This window comes from Chrysemys picta, chromosome 14 (assembly GCF_011386835.1).
Source record: "Chrysemys picta bellii isolate R12L10 chromosome 14, ASM1138683v2, whole genome shotgun sequence".
Lineage (NCBI taxonomy): Eukaryota > Metazoa > Chordata > Testudines > Emydidae > Chrysemys > Chrysemys picta.
Window position 1 is genome coordinate 18,293,913 of NC_088804.1, and position 18,875 is coordinate 18,312,787.

General features: G+C 42.6%; 1 protein-coding gene across 9 annotated transcripts in view; it reads left to right on the forward strand.

The window, feature by feature from the left end:
• The first annotated feature begins 2,480 nt into the window (after positions 1–2,480).
• Positions 2,481–18,875, forward strand: part of LOC101951213 (nuclear receptor coactivator 5-like) — a 32,600-nt gene continuing 16,205 nt past the window's right edge. For 2 of the 9 annotated variants that reach the window (XM_008166961.4, XM_024104123.3), the window contains exons 1-6: positions 2,481–2,614; positions 6,812–6,878; positions 11,442–11,474; positions 14,745–14,825; positions 15,637–15,719; positions 16,528–16,743. In XM_008166961.4, the coding sequence (XP_008165183.1) occupies positions 6,820–6,878; positions 11,442–11,474; positions 14,745–14,825; positions 15,637–15,719; positions 16,528–16,743 (472 nt within the window). In that variant the 5' untranslated portion in view covers positions 2,481–2,614; positions 6,812–6,819. The remainder of the gene's footprint in view (positions 2,615–6,811; positions 6,879–11,441; positions 11,475–14,744; positions 14,826–15,636; positions 15,720–16,527; positions 16,744–18,875) is intronic. The other 7 variants (XM_005289816.5, XM_065567077.1, XM_008166963.4 and 4 more) reach the window with 5 other exon arrangements.

Sequence of the window (18,875 nt, forward strand, 5' to 3'; positions counted from 1 at the left end):
AAAATGTTTGTTTACTCCACCTCTGTTTGCCCAGAATAGAAGACCAACAATACACTCCTTAAACTTGTGAGACACATTGTCTAAGGTCTACACAGGGAAATTGACTGGAAATTTCTGACATTTCTGTCTCTATATATGATTAATTATCTTGTTCCTTCACTACTGTATAATGTCTCTTGTTCTGTTGTAAGCCCTGAAGGATGTGAAATGAAAGTCATGATATATAATCAAGGAATGTATGGACTATGTCCACTAAATGTAGAGGAACTGTAAAGGATTTTTTTTTCTAAATGATTGTTGGATTCTAGAAATGATATAAATTGTGTGGAATGAGAATGAAAAAGAATATTGAAAGATATAAGCACCTACTCTGTGTATGCATTTAAAATATTGAAATAAATTACTTAAAGGGGACATTCCAATGTCTAGTTTGGTTAATTCAGAAATACAGTAATTGAAATGAATAAACATAAAAAGCCTCCGAAAAGAAAAGGATAAAAGACATTTGTTATACACCATTGCCATCTACTGGATATCAAGGTAAGTAGCACAGAAACTGAGGGAGCAGAAAAGTGAGAGCCTGACAGATGTCCAGTACAAAATAAGTGACTTGCTCTCCTCTAATTAAAACGGAAACAGTGGAACCTCAATGTGGAACTTCAGAGTTTGCTGAACCCAGCAAAGAAGCTGCAGAACCCTGTAGTGCTATTGGATGCTTATACCAGCCAATAGCCTTTCCATTCTCTTAAGGTTACCTTGCTGTGTCTGCAGTCTTTCTGTTGACATCCCAAGGAACTATATTTTGGGATTTTAACAATGTACTGCTGTATATATATATACATTACATATATGTTTCTCCTTGTAAATCCAAGTAAATTGGCCTAAGAGAACCTCAAACAAAACTTCTAAACTATTTCTTTTGATGCTTTAAACTAGTCCCCTTCAAACCAAACATTAGAAATAACAGGGACACCATTCGTAAGCGTGCCTTAAGACCAACTATATTTTTACTCCTTGGCAAATTACTTTAAGTATGATAAATGTATTATTAGAAATACTAAAGAATCAATAACTGATTATTTTAAGTAAATGTAATAAGAAATCTTGGTGATTTGTATTGTTCTATGGTATAACTGCTTGTGCTTGACCTCTATGTCCATTGCCTTCAAGATAGCGTGTGGTAGGCTGATATCCAAACTTAATTTATTAAACTGTTATGTACCAAAGTGGTTCTTGGTCAATTAATACAATATATTGATTGGTTAAGAGTAACTAAGGTCCAGATCCTCACAGGTACTTAGGCTCCTAACTTCCATTGTAATCAGGACACTTACCAATATCCTCAAAGGTATTTAAAGGTATTAAAATCAATGGAAGTTAGGAGCCTAAATACCTTTGACAATCTGGATAAGTGTCCTGATTTGAAAAGTACTGTTCCAGGTAAAAGTTGACCTGAAAATAATCTAGCACTAGCTTCCTGGCTCTTTGAGCTGTGGCGCAAACCTAGAATCTAACACTCTGGATTCAGTAATGAGCAATTATCCAGTTAAATTCCATTAAAATATTGGCTATAATGTTTATCAAATTAGCAAATGTGGTTTGTAAAATGTCAATTTTAGAAAACTGGCACCACAACAAATTCATAAATTCGATCCCTATTCACATATATGATCATCCCACATAGAAACCAGGACATCACAGAGGGGATGGGAAGAGATACGAGGGGAGGTTCCTCACAATAACCAAGACCACAAAGGGATGGGCGGTGGGAGATAGGTAACTGAGGGGTATCCCATGGCACTCACAGGCTCTACAGAGTGGAAGGGAGAGATGAGCTGCCTTGTACCCAACAGGGTGAGGAGAGGTGCCAGCAGGGCCACCCAGAGGATTCAGGAGGCCTGGGGCAAAGCAATTTTGGGGGCCCCTTCCATAAAAAAAGTTGCAATATTATAGACTACTATATTCTCGTGGGGGCCCCTGTGGTGCCTGGGGCAAATTGCCCCCACCCCCCGGGCGGCCCAGGGTGCCGGCAGAGGTTCCCATGGTAGTCAGGGTCCCACAGAGTGAGGGAAGGGATGGGTGCTGAGAGGGGTCCCCATGGTAAGTGGGGTCCCGCAGAGGGAGGGGAGGGATGGGTGCTGGGAGGGGTTCCCATGGTGACCAGGGCCCCAAAGGGGTTCCCATGGTGACCAGGGCCCCACAAAGGGAGGGGAGAGATGGGTGCTGGAAGGGTTCCCATGGTGACCAGGGCCCCACAGAGGGAGAGGAGGGATGGGTGCTGGGAGGTGTCCCCATGGTAAGTGGGGTCCCACAGAGGAAGGGGAGGGATGGGTGCTGGGGGGGTTCCCATGGGGACCAGGGCCCCACCGTGGGCGAGGAGAGATGGTTGCCCCAATGGTTCTCTCTCTGGGGCACAGTTCCCCGGCACCACCAAAAGGGGTCACTGTGGCGGGAGGCTGCAGCCGCTGCTGGCCCTGATGCTCCCTCTTCTCCTGGCAGCGCGGGGGAAGGGGAGGTGCTTCCATTTCACCCCAGGCAGCCTCCGGCAAACCGGCCGCCGTTGCTTTGTGCGCGAGAAGCGGAGGCGGCGGCCGCTGCGTGGAGTCCCCGAGCCGTGAGTGCGGGGCTCCCAGGGCCTGCCGGGCCGCGGCCGAGAGGGGGGCAGGTCTGCTAGATGGCGGGCGCAGGGGCTGTCCGCCCTCCCCTGGTGTCCCCGTCCGAGCCTGGGAGCCCAGCCCCGGCGCAGAGCAGAGGGGAGGGTGGCGTCCACTGTGCGCCCTACGGCAGAGGGTTAAATGTCTCTGGGTCCGGCCCGAGCTCGGGATGCTGCGGGGAGCCCTGAAGAGCATCGGCCTCTAATTAACGTTGTTTGTGCAGAGCATCCTCTATCCCCAGGCCCTTTCCGCCCCCGACACGCAGCCATCCCGGGGATGGAGGGAGCCGGCTGGCACTAACGGGCTTCGGCTCTTGCCGGCCCATTAGCGAGCTTCGATTCAGTTCGTTATCGCTCTTTAACGCTGTATTTCCAACCATTTGTTAAGCCAGATAGAGATGCATCAATTTGTTTGTCTCCTTTTATATTGCACCATTCTGAGATCCATTGAACTTGGCACCTCTGTGGGTATTAAGCTTCTTTAATTGAGCTAACATGGTTGAAAAATACACCTTTTTGCCTGTCAAGATGGGGCCTTGGTGTCTAGAATGCTGCTCTAATCAGGTCACACTGTTTTCATAAACTGTATTTTGAGAATACATCCAAGTGTGCATGTATCCAGACCATTTTGCGCACTCTGTTACTTCTGAAATTATGCTGCAAAGAAATCAGTACTTAGGGTGACCATATGTCCCGTTTTGGCTGGGACAGCCCCTTTTTTAAGCCCTGATCAATTGGCAAGAACAAACAGGACAAATGACCACTTTTGTCAAAAAAGTGGGGTCAGACGGAACATGCGATGCCAGCCCTGCATGGGGGTTCAGGCCAGCCCCACACAGTGTCCCGCTTTCCGTTGGGGAAATATGGTCACCCTACCAGTACTGGACTTCAAATTCATATTGATAAAATGTACAAGTGCTTATATATGAATGCTGGAAGTCTAAATACTAAGATGGGTGAACTAGAGTGCCTGTCGTAAATGAGTAGGTTGGTATAATGAGCATCACGAAAATTTGGTGAAATGAGAATAGTCAGTGGGACACAGTAATACAAGGGCTCAAATATATAGGAATAACACAGTAGGTCTTGCTGTTTGGGGAATGGCACTAAAAGAAAGCATAGAGTCAAAATAAAAATCTTAAATTAATCAAATTGTACTGTAGGAGCTCTGTGGATAGAAATTCTATGCTTGAACAGTAAGAGTTTAGTAGAAGGAATATATTACAAACTACCTGACTAGAATGGTGACAATGATTGTGAAATGCTTAGGGAGATTAGAGAGGCTCCAAAAGCAGAAAATGCAATAATAATGGGGGATTTCAACTAACCTCATATTGACTAGGTATGTCACTAGAAGCAGGGACAGCATGAATGAATGCAGCTTGTCTTGGAACCCATGTAGGGAGAGGCAATTTTTGATTTAGCACAGGATCTGGTCCAACTGGCAAATATGGCCGCTATTACTGAGCGGTTCAGCTATAATGTAATTACATTTAACATCCTTGTAGGGTGGGAAATTGCCAGAGAAACCCACCACAGTAGCATTTAACTTAAAGGGGGCTAATACAAAAATGAGGAAGCTAGTTAAATGGAAATTAAAAGGAACAGTCACAAAGGTGAAACGCCCGCAAACAACATGCAGACTATTTTAAAACACTGTGATCGAGGCTCAAGCTAAATATTTTTGTCCTACCCCCCAACCTCCCCCCAAAACAAAACAGTAAGAGGACCAAAAAAATGCCACCGTGGCTAAACAGCAGAGTAAACGAGGTCGTTAGAGGCAAAAAGGCATCTTTTAAAAATTGGAAGTAAAAATCTTACTGAGAAAAATAGGAACGTAAACTCTGGCAAGTCAAATGTAAAAGTATGATTAGGCAGTCCAAGAAAGTTTTTGTGTTCTAGGCTAGTTGCTCTAAAAAAATTGCCGTTAGAATTTGAAAAGTATTTCAGAAGCAGGAAGCCTGCCAAAAAGTCAGAGGGACCACTGGATGATAAAGGTGCTACAGCAGGGGTGGGGAACCTTTTTTCTATCGGAGCCGCTAGCCCACAGAAAAAATTGGTTGCGGGCCACACATAGCCCCATAGGGGGCGGTAGGGCTCGGGGCTCCCCCCCGCAGTGGGTCAAGCCAGCCTCGTGGCTTCAGCCCCGTGGGGGGGCCAGGAGGCTTGGGGCTTCCCCTAGGCTCCGGGCTGGGGCCAGAAATGAGGAGTTCAGGGTGCGGGAGGGGGCTCCAGTCTGGGGCAGGGAGTTGGGGGGGCGGGCTCCAGCTGGGGGTGCGAGCTCTTGGGTGGGGCTGGGGATGAGGGGTTTGGGTTGCAGGAGGGGACTCCAGGCTGGGGCCAAGGGGTTTGGAGTGTGGGAGCAGGCTCCAGGTAGGGTGTTGGAGGAGGTTTGGGGTGCAGGCTCTGGGAGGGAGTTTTGGTGCAGGAGGTGGCTCAGGGCTGGGGCAAAGGGTTAGGGTGGGGATGTGAGGTCTAGGAGGGAGTTAGGGTGCGGGAGGGAGTTCTGACCTGGGTTGGAGTGCAGGTGGGGGTGCAGGGAGGGAGTTAGGGTACAGGGGGGTTCCGATCTGGGGCAGGGGGTTGGGGTGAGGGTGCAGGGAGGGGGGTTCCAATCTGGGACAGGGGATTCGGGGTGTGGGCTTCGGCCAGGCGATGCTTACCAGGGCTTTGGAGCGGAGCCTGGAGCGGAGCCGGAGCACAGCTCCAAAGCCCCGGCGCTTACCTCAGGTGGCTCCCGGTTGGTGGTGCAGTGTGGCTAAAGCAGACTCCCTGCCTACCAGGGCCCCTAGGCAGAGGAGCCAGGCAGCTCTGTGTGATGCATGTCCCCTGCGTCCGCAAGCATTGCCCCTGCAGCTTCCGCTGGCTGTGGTTCTTGGCCAATGGGAGCTGCAGAGCTGGCGCAGGGGGCGGGGGTAGTGCGCGGAGCTTTCCTTATCGCCCCAGCTCCTAGGGGCCGTAGAGACATGCCTGTCGCTTCCGAGAGCTGCACAGAGCCGACCGGACTTCTGGCAATGCAGCGAGCGGAGACTTGCTGCGGGCCAGATGAAATGAAACAATGGGCTGGATCCGGCCGTAGGTTCCCCACCCCTGTGCTACAGGAGCACTCAGGGAACACAAGGTATTTGCAGAGAAGCTAAATGAATTCTTTGCATCAGTCTTCGCTGCAGAGGATGTGAGGGAGATTCCCACACATAAGCCATTGTTTTTAGGTGACCTATTTTAGGAATTGTCCAAGTTTGAAGTGTCAGTAGAGAAGGTTTTTGAATATATTGATAAATTAAACAGTAAAGAGTCACCAGGACCAGATGGTATTCACCCAAGAGTTTTGAAGGAACTCAGACATGAAACTGCAGAACTTCTAACTGTGGTATGTAACCTATCGCTTAAATCAGCCTCTGTATCAGATGACTAGAGCATAGCTAACATAATACTGGATTTTTAAAAGAGGCTCCAGAGGGGATCCTGGCAATTACGGGTCATGAAGCCTAACTTCAGTACCAGGCAAATTGGTTGAGGTTATAGTAAAGAATAAAATTCAAACAGCTAAATGAACACAATATGTTAGGGAAGAGTCAACACCACTTTTGTAAAGGGAAACCAGGCTCCTCAATCTATTAGAATTTTTTGAGCATGTCAACAAGTATTTGGATAAGGGTGATCCAGTGGATATAGTGTTCTTGGACTTTCAGAAAACCTTTGACAGGATCCCTCGCCAAACGCCCTTAAGCAAAGTAAGCAGTCATAGGGTAAGAGGAAGGGCTTCTCATGGATCAGTAACTGGCTAAAAGACAGGAAACAAAGAGTAGGAATAAATGGTCATTTTTTGCAGCAGAGATGTAAATAGCAGGGTCCCCCAAGGATTTGTATTGGGACGAGTACTGTTCAGCATATTCATAAATGATCTGGAAAAGGAGTGAACACATTTACAGGTGATAAAAAACAATTACTCAAGATAGTTAAGGTTACTGCAAAAACATACAAAGAGATTTCACTCAACTAGAGATGATCCACAAGCTTGATTATGAAATACAATATTTTTAACAAGTTGCAAGCTGTCAGTTGTTTAAAAAAATTGCAATGTACTATTGCTGTTTTAAGACTGTTTTCTCACTTCACTTGTGAAGAGAATAAATGCAATGTATTTTGTTTCCCTAGGAATTAAAATGTCATCTTGGGTTAAGGTTACCAGGGGTCAAGTTCAGAAACCTATTGTGGATAAAAGGTAAAGTAAAATAAATATAAACACTTGAACATTTGTTTCTACAGATACTTATGAAAACACTAACACTTATTTTCATATACGAGTCTGAGAATTGTGGTCATTTCACTGTCATTGTTTTAAAATTCAGTCACTTTAAAGAGTTGAATGTCTTTAACAAAACAAACATGCATATATAAAAAATATAAATAAAAAGGAAAATAGAAACAGTCACACCCAATTCTACTTACTATAATTCTATGAAATACATAATTGTATTCTTTAAGGCCCCAGTCCTGGGAAGACTTCATCATATTAACTTGATGCAGTGAGTTGTTCCATTGACTACAGGGGGACTACTTAGGCCTTGGCTACACTTGCGGATTCACAGTGCTGCCGCGGCAGTGCTGTGAAGCGCGAGTGTAGTCGCGCCACCAGCGCTGCGAGAGCTGTCTCGCAGCGCTTTAAGTACTCCACCTCTCTGAGGGGAATAGCTTGCAGCACTGCGAGCGAGCGTGCAGCGCTGCAGGCACTGATTACACTGGCGCTTTACAGCGCTGCACTCGCTGCGCTCAGGGGGCGTGTTTTTTCACACCCCTGAGTGCAGCAAGTGCAGCGCTGTGAATTGCCAGTGTAGCCAAGGCCTCTGTGTGTGAAGTTAATCGCATGCTTAAAATTGGAGCCTAAGTTTAGCATGAAACAGTGATATTCTACTTCTATAATCTAGAAAACAAATTAGCTAAGCATTTAAAATATCAACATATGAACATCTGGTATCTGCTGGAAATTGTTACTTTTATCGTGTGCATTTTATGTTATGAAACAATAGCTTGAAAGGAACTTTGTAGTCAGTGTGAGAACTACAATTTGTAAAATTTTCTGAAATGAATATTGTATATACTGTTGTTAGTGTCATTTGTGTAACTTATAGAGGAATAAGGAAGTACTCTATCCAGTTGTTGGTAGTACTGTACTGTTTGAACACACTCTGAGTACACCTTTCATATGTCTGTGCGAATTGGTGTTCAAAAACATTCCTAAAATATTGTGCGTGGACAACACATTTTCAATCAGTCAGTTACATTTTCAATTCTAACTTCTATGGGATGAAATTACTCCTATGCAGAGGACTAGCACAAAGTCTATGCACCACTTCAACCCCAGTTGATGTCCAAAAGCAGTCTTTACGTCCTATGAGAACTTAAGTGGTGTGCAGACCTTGTGCTGGTCCTCTGTACGGGGTGAATTTCACCCTTAAGCCCCGATCTTGCAATTTATAACGCATGGATGGACTGTTGTGCCCACAAAGAGCCATGTTGATTTCAGTAGGGCTCCATGAGGGTGCAGTAGTTTGCCTACATGCTGTAAATTGCAGAATCAAGAGTTTGAACATTTTTTCATATATATCAATGAGGACTAGTACATGACAAATAGGTTGTTTTTCAAATTTCATATCTCTGTTTTTGAAGGAGGGGGGAGAAAATCAGTGTGTAAAAAAGTTTTTTTGTGTGTGCTTGCATAACAAAAAACAATCTTGCACTGAAATTAAGCATGAGAAATCTCATCCACAATGATAAATTTGACATTCTAGTGCTCTAGTGGAAGGTCAGTTTGCGACTCAAAGAATTTCATACACTTCTTTCTGTAACTGTTGTTAAACATTTCAAAGGAATGGGCATAATAATTCAGAGCTAAATGGATGAACTGTGAAAGTAGAGAGCAGGGTTCGGATGAGGAGCCTAGTCTCCAAGGATTGGGAAGCAATAATTCACAGTTTTCTTACAGAGGAACTACTGTGGCTAATTATCAGCCAGTGTGCTGAAAGGTTTTGGCCTTCCACCTATTTTCAATGTGGATATTTGCTCAAGAAAAGGTTAAGGGGTTGGGTAAGGCCTAGAGTTCCCTCGTTTGCTCAAGTGATATTATGGCTGAGGTTAAGGTGTCCAGTAAAGGACCAAAATGAAACTAGATTACAACTTGTCTACATTAAAAGTATATTAAAATAGATAAGACAGACTATCTTTACAAAATACCCTTTGAACAAACTTACTCAAGGTAACACAGACATCAAAGCATTATCATATCAAGGGTAGAGATTGAAAAAAATCATGTGCCTGCTCACCAGTGGGAAGCCTTCTCTGCATGCAGAGGCCTAACCAGCACTTCTTTGCAGAATTCAAACTTTCATATAAAAAACCCACACTGTTTCTAGCCACTTCTGTTATGAAGATGACCTACTGAACATAAGCCAATGTGGTGGTGGTGGTGGTTTTCCTGAGTCTGCAGTGCCTCATAGCTGTGCCCACTAGCAATGTAAAATTAATAAGATTAATCACTCCTATTTGTGTGGGCAACCCTGTGGGCAGCAATGAAATAGTTGAGAGTATCAGTTTTGGTCTGCTGGCATCTGGCAAAATCTCATCAGCATAAATCAATGCTAGAATTTTTCATGCCCCTCCTCCCCCAAAATAAATAAATAAATATATATATAAATAAAAAATCTGTGGTGTGGGAGAAGACTAGAGTACCGGAAGCTTTTTCTGTGTTTTCCTTGCAGTATCCAGAGAAACGTCTTTTCCTTTCCAGTAGCTAGAAGTTGGTGAAGCTTCACATTTATCAGATATCAAGTAGCCAGATGCTGATATGAAAGCTGGAGCCCAATGCATGAATTCTAGCACTTCCATTACCTATGGCAGGAGGTTGTACTTTACAACACGTGATTCTTCCTGGACCTCACTGATGTGGAGGCTCTCTACTTATCTTTTGTATCTATCATTGGCTAGTAGGTTTACTCCTCTAGCTAGTAAATATTTAGTAACTTTGTCAATTTTCTGACCTTTGGGACACTAAAAGTCTTGACCTACACCAAGAAGCAATTTTTAGATTAATGAGAATTGACCCAGGAGGCACTAAGTCAGAACCTATTTCTTAATCTTCAGACCTCATGTAGAACTTCCAGGATATTTCAAAATGCTGCTGCTTTTTTTTTTTTTTTTTTAAACTCAAGCAGTTAAATAGAATCTGACACCATCAGTTGAATTTAAGTAGCTTTTACATTCTCCTGTCCAATGACATTCATTTGAGAATAGTCAAAATAAATGAAGTAAGACCAAACAGCTGTCCTCATTATACTACCATTGGAGCTTGAAGAATCTGTTTCTTCTAAGTAATACATCTGTCAGTGTAATCCTAGATGTAGCTTTCTGCTGTCGTGCGTGAAGCCTTATAACTAACAGCTTAAATAGAAAGGCTTAGAGTACATTTTGATTTCTCAGTAATTAAATGCACAGAATATCTGAAACTCAGAGTGTGAAGACCCCTGCATGTTCAGCACAGAATTAGATATGAAGTGTCTTTTCTTTATGGTACAGAGAGGAAAAAAATCTCTCTCTCGATTGGTACAGGATCTTTTGGCATCCATGTCTAGATCTCATAGTGGTACTTTGAGCATAATCCAAGAGCATCTGGTAGCAGTGTCTATAGGAGATAATTAGGACAGCTCACTTGTTTCTTACTTTCCTCCTGTGCTGGTCGTCTTGTTATTTCTCTGTACAGTCCACTCTCCTATTGCACCATGTCACTTTAAAGTTCTAGTGTTAAAATTTCAAGCTATTGTAGAAGGTGTTTGAGACTAGATCTTCAGCCAGTCCCACTTTTGCATAAGACCATTTATTTATTATTGTAGCTACTTCATCCAGAAATTCTGGAGGATTAAGATTATTATCCTAATTTTTGTTCAGTTACACAAGGGTAGTTTCTTACTCAATTTCTAATTCTTTTCTGAATGGCTTTCTAAATTTCATGTTTAGCAAGCAATTACCTTTATTTCTTTCCAAACTTTCATTTCCCTAAATAAAATTAATACACAGATCCAAGAACGTCTTTTGGTAAGGAGATCAGAATTTAGGATTTCTTATTTTGGCCAACAATTATTCTTGCCAGGTGAACAAAATCATGAATTTCAAAACCCTTTGAAGTTTGTCATGGAAAGGCCAGCTTTACCAACAAGCTGCATCTGGAAAAAGGGAAATCTTTTGTTAGACAGTAGCAGAGCAGCCAACTGGATCGTTTTTGGGGTATGTTGTATAAATACATATAAAATATTCCTCTGTACACATCTCTTGATAGATTATTAGAAATGGCAAGTTTAGGAGCAATCTAATGCCCCGCTATATGGCTCATAACTGCTGCATAGCTCATGGCATGAAGGATGAAATATAGATTACTAGTGTTAGTAGTTGAATTTCATTTAATCAGTATCGCTAACTCTCTTTGCTCTTTTTCTCTTTCTACAATTGAGGTGAGTAAGGTTTGCATATGCCTCTGAGTACTTGGGGCCTTCAAGAGATAGCTTCAAGGAACACACCTACTCCAAAAATCAGATTCCTTTACAACACAACACAATTTCCATTTTTTCTTTAGCTTATTCGCTCCTTAAAACATTTTATGATAATCTGAAAGTGTGGTGCATAAGGTCTGTGCTGCTGAAGAAACTCAGCACATTTTACTAATCTTGATTTAACTGCTGTTTTTTTACGGTTTGTCGTCAATATAACTTAATCCAAGCTCTTTTCATTTTGGGTCCAGGCATAGACCCGGATGGATTCCACGCCTTCTGGAGTAAGTAATATGCAACAGATTTATTGAGTTTTTAAGTAGATTATAAAAAGGTGGACTTTTTCTTCATCCAGTTTTGTGTGTAAAAACGCTATTGTGCATTCTATTTGTAAGCGTACACTTGTTTTCCCTTCTAGATGTCTTCATAAGTTAGACTTGTATCAAAGTAAACAAAACTCCTTTAGTAAATGTTAGAGGGGACAATCTTACAGTTTTTGTTCACTTTTCCTTAATATTCCTTTAGTACTAGCATGAATGAGTTCTTGATCAGTCTTCAGGTCTTCACAATGTGCATATTATTTTCCCCAGTTTCTTCTATTCTTACCATTTTCTTTTCCCAAGTAGAGCCTCCTTAGCCTCTTATCTCCCTCTTCATTTCCTTCCCACATTTTCATATACTGTTTTATATTACCAACACAGTGATTTAAGACTTTTGTCTGTTTCTCCCAATTATGAGATAAACATTGATACTTCCCAGAATGACTATTTTTGAAGAAATCCTGCAATGTGTACTAACTCTACAGTTGCATTCTTTTACTGGCTTTCTCAAAAGTTTTCTGATAATGGATGAAAACTTATAGAAGTTACTAGGTTTGTGTTTGTGGAAACAATATTTTATTTAGAATTATCCACCTTAGAAAACTGGCTATATCAGATTATTCCATCAAAATAATTAAGACTCCTGGAGAATTCAAATTCTTACTAACTAGGTTGAGAAACTAAGTTTTTAAAACTAAACTTCTGATCTTTTGGATATGGAAGTGTCCTCTTCTATTCTTTGCAGAAGAATTTTTGGACTACTATTGGGACCACCGCTTTTGTCCATCCAGTTATCCTTTCATCCCTGTCTCTTTCTTGCTATCTCAGCAGCAGCCATGCAATAGCACAGCCCAAAAGTGCTGATACTGGTAGAGCTGGCTGCAAGTGCAACAAAATAATGTTGCAGGATCCTGGTCCATGTCAAATGGCTGACATCTTCCAAGATGTTAGCACTTCTGTACTTGAGCAATGTGGTAATCTGTATTACCTGCTGCTGGGACCATTTATCTTGTGGTAGATTGGACGTACCTTATCAAGGTGCCTGGCATGCAACTAAGCATTAGGCACATCCAGTTTATATATAGTTAGTTCCTGAATAGGTTTTTGATGTGCTAGGATTTCCAAAGCAGTTTTCTAATTATCATGAATAGCTATCAGTTCCATTTTTCAGGTGATAAAATATTTGTAACTTTGACAACATAGTTAAAATATGAATAACTTAAGTCAACTACAGTGTATTTCAAGTGAAGCTGGCTCTCTACTGGTGTTGCAAGATTCCTGATCTCTTGACAAGAGATTTTGTCTTAACTTTACCTTTTCTCCTATTGGTTGGTTGGCATCCAAATATCATGCTGCTTTTCTTTATGGCTACTGATTTTGTTTTTGGACATCGTCCTAGTCAGCCTGTGTTCCCATTCAAAGCAACTTACTTTTGACTTTTTCATGTTGAGCCATCTGCTTATTCCTTTTATCCTATGGACTTCATATTGGCACTACCCTCATGAAACAAAATTGTACCAAACCTATGTGATCCTTATCAAATCCCCAGGCACTAGGTCTATTAGTGACTTAAGTTTCTCATACTAGCCTTCCCCTATTCACCTCAGAGTAAGAAGGTTTTCCCAAATAACTCTTGTGATTCTTTCTGTGTCCAGTCTTTTCTCTGTCAAATCCTATCTTGCTCTTCTTTCTGATGAAGTAGAACTGAAATATTATAGACATTAGAGATCAAGTTCTGTTAGGGCTTTTAGTCAATCCTCTTGCCAGTGCAGAAAAACTTCATTCTCCTAACTGTAATACATAAACTAATTATGTAATACATAAACTAAACTCATTTTCTGTCCTTAATTTGTATGCAAATTTAGGGTGTCTCTTCATCAAGACAATTAAAACAGTATGTTTGTGTAAATATACACATTAGATTGTCTCCCTGTTCCCCCACCCTTTTTGTGTTGCTTGTCTTAAAGTGTAAGCTCTTTGAGGCAGGAACCTTGTCTAACAGTTTGTACAACACATAGCACTCTTGAACCCTAATCTTCATTGGGGCCTCTGGCTACCACCATAATATAAATATTAAGAATAAGAAAGTGAAGCACTCACCTGTGACCTTTTGTGTGAAAATATATTTGGCTTTGTTAGCATAGGCATCTCTTGCAGAACAAAATGAACCAGTGTATAGGATTGGATTTTTATAACAAATTAAATGCTTAAAATTATAGGTAAACTGAAGTTTACTACCATTCAAAAGCCTTGCTTAAATTACATTTATATACTTAGTTTTTACCACATCTTGTTACGGGCAACAAATCAGTTAAGTCTTTACTGCAAGATCCAAAATCAGTTGTGTTAGCATGTGCTTCAGACTCTACACTCACTAGCAACTATGGGTTCAGGGGAAAACGTTAGATCATCCAAAGCTACAGATAGAGGTGGTGTAAGCAGAATGTAAATAACACTTGCCCTAAAATGTCTCATCCGTGATTGCAAAACTTCACGACAGCTGGTATGACATCAACATTTCATTAAAAGGAAGAATAAAACGTCAGCAGAAGCTGGTTGTAAACAAAATACAGCTGCTTTGTTTTATGTTATAAGGCATTTTTTCTAAGACTGTGTCTACTCTTCAAGCTAGGGATGTGATTTCCCCTGCTCCTACACACACGATAGCTCTTGTTGAGATAGCGCAAGTATAAATAATAGTGCAGCTGCGTTAGCACTGATAGCGGCCATGGAAGTATGGATGAGCTGGTTTCAGGCGAGTACGTACTCGGCATGGTTCAGCCTTGCCTCCATGGCCACTACCAGTGGATGCACTGCTATTTATACTTGAGCTATCTTGATGAGAGCTATGTAAGTATGTGTGAGGAGCAGAGGAATCGCACCCCTAGCTTGCTGTGTAGACCTAGCTCAATGCAGGCAAAACCTTACAAGGAAATATGAAAGTGTCACTGGCTTACAGATGCCCAAGATTTGTGAAGGAAAGTTTTTTGGGAATGTTTTGTCTTCCTTTGACTGAAAGGAAGATATGTTTTGCTTCACCATAATACTGCAGCCCTGGAATTAAGCAAATTCTTTTATAATAGCATTTGTTTTAAAACCAAAACAAACAGGAATTTGGAAAGTCCATTAAGAACTTTAGAGTACCAGTATGTAAAACTTAAACTTTTTAATTGTAGCTATGCAAAAGCTCTTTTGAGCGAACATACCTAATCTCATATTTCTTGTCTCTCTTAGCATAAATCCTTATAGACCATACCAGAAAAGTCCTTATTCTCCCCAAGATGGTTATTCAAAGGACTTTGAAGATCTGAATAGGTAAGACACACTTTTCGAAAGGATAACTATGTAAATGATTTAAAGGCGTTATGAACAACCCATTTGTCTGTAGGAAAATACTTCTGTCTATAAACAAGCTCACTTTTGTAATTACTATGTTTTGTGTCTGATATTTACATGACAAGAATTTGTATATCTGTTAAAACTTCCTAAATAGTTGAGTGTTTTGTTTTTTTGTTTTGTTTTGTTTTTTTAAACACCTAGTTTGTTCATGGTATCTAATGTATAGCACCTGGGCACCCTACAGTTGTTTTAAAATAGAGTTAAAATAAGACTATTTCTATATGATGGTCAGACCCCAGTAGTAAAACTTACCAAGGTTGCACCCTGAAAACACCAAACTTTGAATCTTCAGAGGGGTGAATTTTGGAGGAGAGAGCTGTCTGTTGAAGATGCCCTGCCACTGATCTTAGAGTTCAGTCTCTAGAGCAGAGAGCAGAAATGCCTCCACCAGTCTTGACTGAACTATAGCAATTGGTTCCAAGAACTTTCAGGGCTTTATAGCTCATTGTACAAGGACCTTTTTAAATGTACTTTAGTTTTAGTGAAGATACTTGGGCAGTCAAATGCTTTTTAATGGAAAATTAGCTTAGTCTTTAAGTATGGAAAGACTAACACTTCTCACCTCTCCATGGCTTAAAGTCATCTAGTCTGAAATTCAGTATTGATAACTTTTACACTACTACTGTTTAAAACCTTTATCTTCCTAGTTTGTGAGGATATCTGTATGAATTGGCCTGCTATAATGTTTTGAATATATTCTTTCCTCAAAATATTATTTCCTCCTTAGTTTTGAAGAACTATTTGGACAACAGTATGACTATTCAACAGGAAATGAAGATTACTATGAGAGATATCAGTATTCCCAAAAAGGTAAGAATTTATAACTAATTGATATTCCTTTTTGTTAGAATATACCCCCTGCAGCCTTTGTGTGGGTCTGCAGGAGAAAGAGGAAACACTCGGTGGTTTGGTCACAGAGTGCCTGGCCTTTAAGGGAACTTGGGGCCCAACCTCACGTTTGACTGATCAGCTAGGGATCAGGTTATTGTAAAAGCCAGCAGGTGACTTGGTAGCAGGCCCGGAGCAGGGAGGCTCTGGTAAGAAATTCCTGGCTCATGTGGGAGATCTATAGGAAGCAAGTTGGTGCCTTTGGCAGGCCCTGGAGCTGGATGACTCTGGCAAGTGGCTGGGAAAAAATTAATCATGTGGGGAATCAGTAGGCCTCTTCAAAAGACCTTGCACTGAGAGGAAGAGACAGTTGAAGTTTAGTTTATGTGGGAAAAATTGTTAGTTTATGTGGGAAAAATAAAGCTGAAGCCTGAGAAAAGGGCCCAAATCACACTCTAGTTATGGTGTCAATCTTTCCTGGCTGGGGAGACAGGCCAACAGTCTACAGGCTTCTTTAAGGGTCTCCCACGCCCTGTGGGAACTCAGCTTCCTCTTGAGTTTGGAAGGGATGATTGGGTTTATCCTGGACGATTGTCTGGTTTGAGCAGCATATTAGAAGCCCAGGGACTCCTATGCATCCAAGCCCTTTCCCCCTGGCTGGGACATCATTACACACTCAAAGCAATAACTTAGATGCTGGCAGGGAAGTAGTCCAGCAGAATGGGAGCATGGGGTGCCTCCTGGTGTGAGGGAGTCCCAAGATACATCAAGTTGACGGCGGTGGTCCCAGCAGGTCCCAGTCTGCATGAGACCCCAGGGATACCTGGAAGACAAGAGACAGCAGTGGCAGCCCAGCAGCCAGGTTCTTCCAGGCGACAGGATCCGGAGCATGAATCCTCAGCAGTGGAAGTTGGCCCAACCGCCCCTTGCTCCCGAGAGAAGTGGAGAACAGCAAGGGCTGCAAGTGTGGTCCCCCCGGCAGGGGTATCTCCTTTGCCGGTAGTGGGTGAGTTTGGGCTCTGGGGAGTGCAGAGGGCATGTACTTTGGAAGATGCACCCAGACAGGTGGGGGGCGGAACAGGACGCTACGGTGTGGAGGGCCATGCTCCTTCCCCCATGGACAGAATCAGAGAACTAGACAGGCAGCAGATTTTTCCACAGGGACAATGGAGGGAGCCTCTGAGCTGGAGGATACCCCTGGAGCTCCTCTTGGGGAGACTGGGTGGGTTTCCACAGAGGGTTCCATTCCTTTTGCCCTGGGTTCCCCAGGCAGTCTGTGGTACAGGCCGCAGGTGGAATTACTCTTCCAGCCAGGTGGCCAGATTAAACACCGTTGTGGATTCTCTGGTCCTCAAATTACAGAAGTTTGTTCTTATCCCCTAACTTCTGTTGGGGAATCTAGCATGGGAACCACTGCATGCCCAACATGGACTCCAGTTTGGGGTAATGGCAGCAGCCAAATCGATTCTGGTCTGTAAGAGCTACCAATCAAGGAGGGGTAGGAATGCAGGTGCTGAATCTCACTTAAGCTTGCAATGTAGGGATAGGGGCCAAGGCCATAGAGATGGGTACATCACAGGGTGGTGTGGAGCAGGTGATGTGGTGGATTCCCTGCAGCTGTCAGCTTTTTGTCTTCCAGGTGAAAATAAGACAGGCTTGTACAGGAATGCCATCTCCAGTTGGGGATGCACCTTCTTAAAGCCACTTAAAAAACCCCACAGAAATAGTCTCATTGTACAGGGAAGCAATGATGGAAGGTAGAGTGCAGAGGAATAAGAGGGACACTGAGAATGCGAGATATCAAAGGGTGGCTTGAACCTGGGAAAACTGACAACCTGCCTTTTTGATATATGCTGGGGTGATGTCTGCCAAATATCTAGAGAGGCTCAGCCTTGTACAAATATATGTACATATTCTATTGGGCCTGCAATACATTTGGGGGTATAGCATGGGCCCATTAAGACGAGGAATTTAAGTTACAGGCTGCATGCTACATGTCCACAAATGAGGTGTGACAGGGCTGATAATGGCTTCTGGTTAGAGCAGATGATCCTGACTTGGTCAGTGCCATTCATACATACCAACAGCAGTTTATTGTTTCCACAGCAGGCTAACCAGAGATCTGATTCTTGCAGTAAAGTATGCTGGGACTTCAGTGAAGGTGGATGTTTTTGGAACTTCTGCAGATAAAAAATCACATGCGAGAAGTGTTTCGGTGTTCACCGGGCACTCATTTGCCACAGCATTTGTGGAAATTTCCAGACCAGTAGAAGGAGGGATCAGTCAGATGCTCCCTCTATCCCCACACACAGGACCAAGTAGCAGGAATGGAGGAAGGAGCTTTATCTCCAGCTCAAGGTGCTTTGGGTGTTTCCCTGGGATTACCCTAACAAGATAGATGGGGCATATTTTTGGGCGGAGTTTATAGTAGGATTTGGGATACCATATGAAGGAGTTGGAATTCACACATCTCAAAATTTGACATCGGTAGAGGGTTTGAGAGACCTAATAAGGGGCAAAATTTAACAAACCGTTTTTAAGTGAATTACAGGGCTATTAATGCACTTACCTATGACTGACCTGCAAGTTTCTCCTTTGGGTTTGGTCCCCCAAAAGGCACCAAGGAGTATTGGAAGCTCCATGTATGATGCAATAGACCGGGAATTATGTTCAGTATGTTACTCTTCTTTTGGTGCCATTGTGAACATGGTGAGGACTTGCAGCCCCAGGGCAATTTTAGTGAAATGTAACATGAGGTTGGCTTTTTGACTGCTACCAGTACACCCCCTCAGATTTCAGACCCGTAGGGTTTTATTTGGTAGGTCGGCTTTTATTTTGGCAAGACCATAGCAATGGGATGCTCAATATCGGGCTCAGCCCAAAGCTGGAGGTCAGAGGTATGGGAATTGAGTTTACAGCTAATAGCAAACTACCTGGATGCCTTCTTGTTTATGGCCAGGGCAGATTCTAAAGTGTGCCAGCTTGTTGATCTCCTGTTAGCCAGTGCCTGTGATTACTGCTATCAGAAGAAAAAGGGGATCAAGTTAGATATAGAGACTGGCATCCCTAGAAATTCTGCAAGTTTATGCACAGAAAGATTGAGATTAAGAAGGACAGAGCAGCCAAGTAGATTATGCT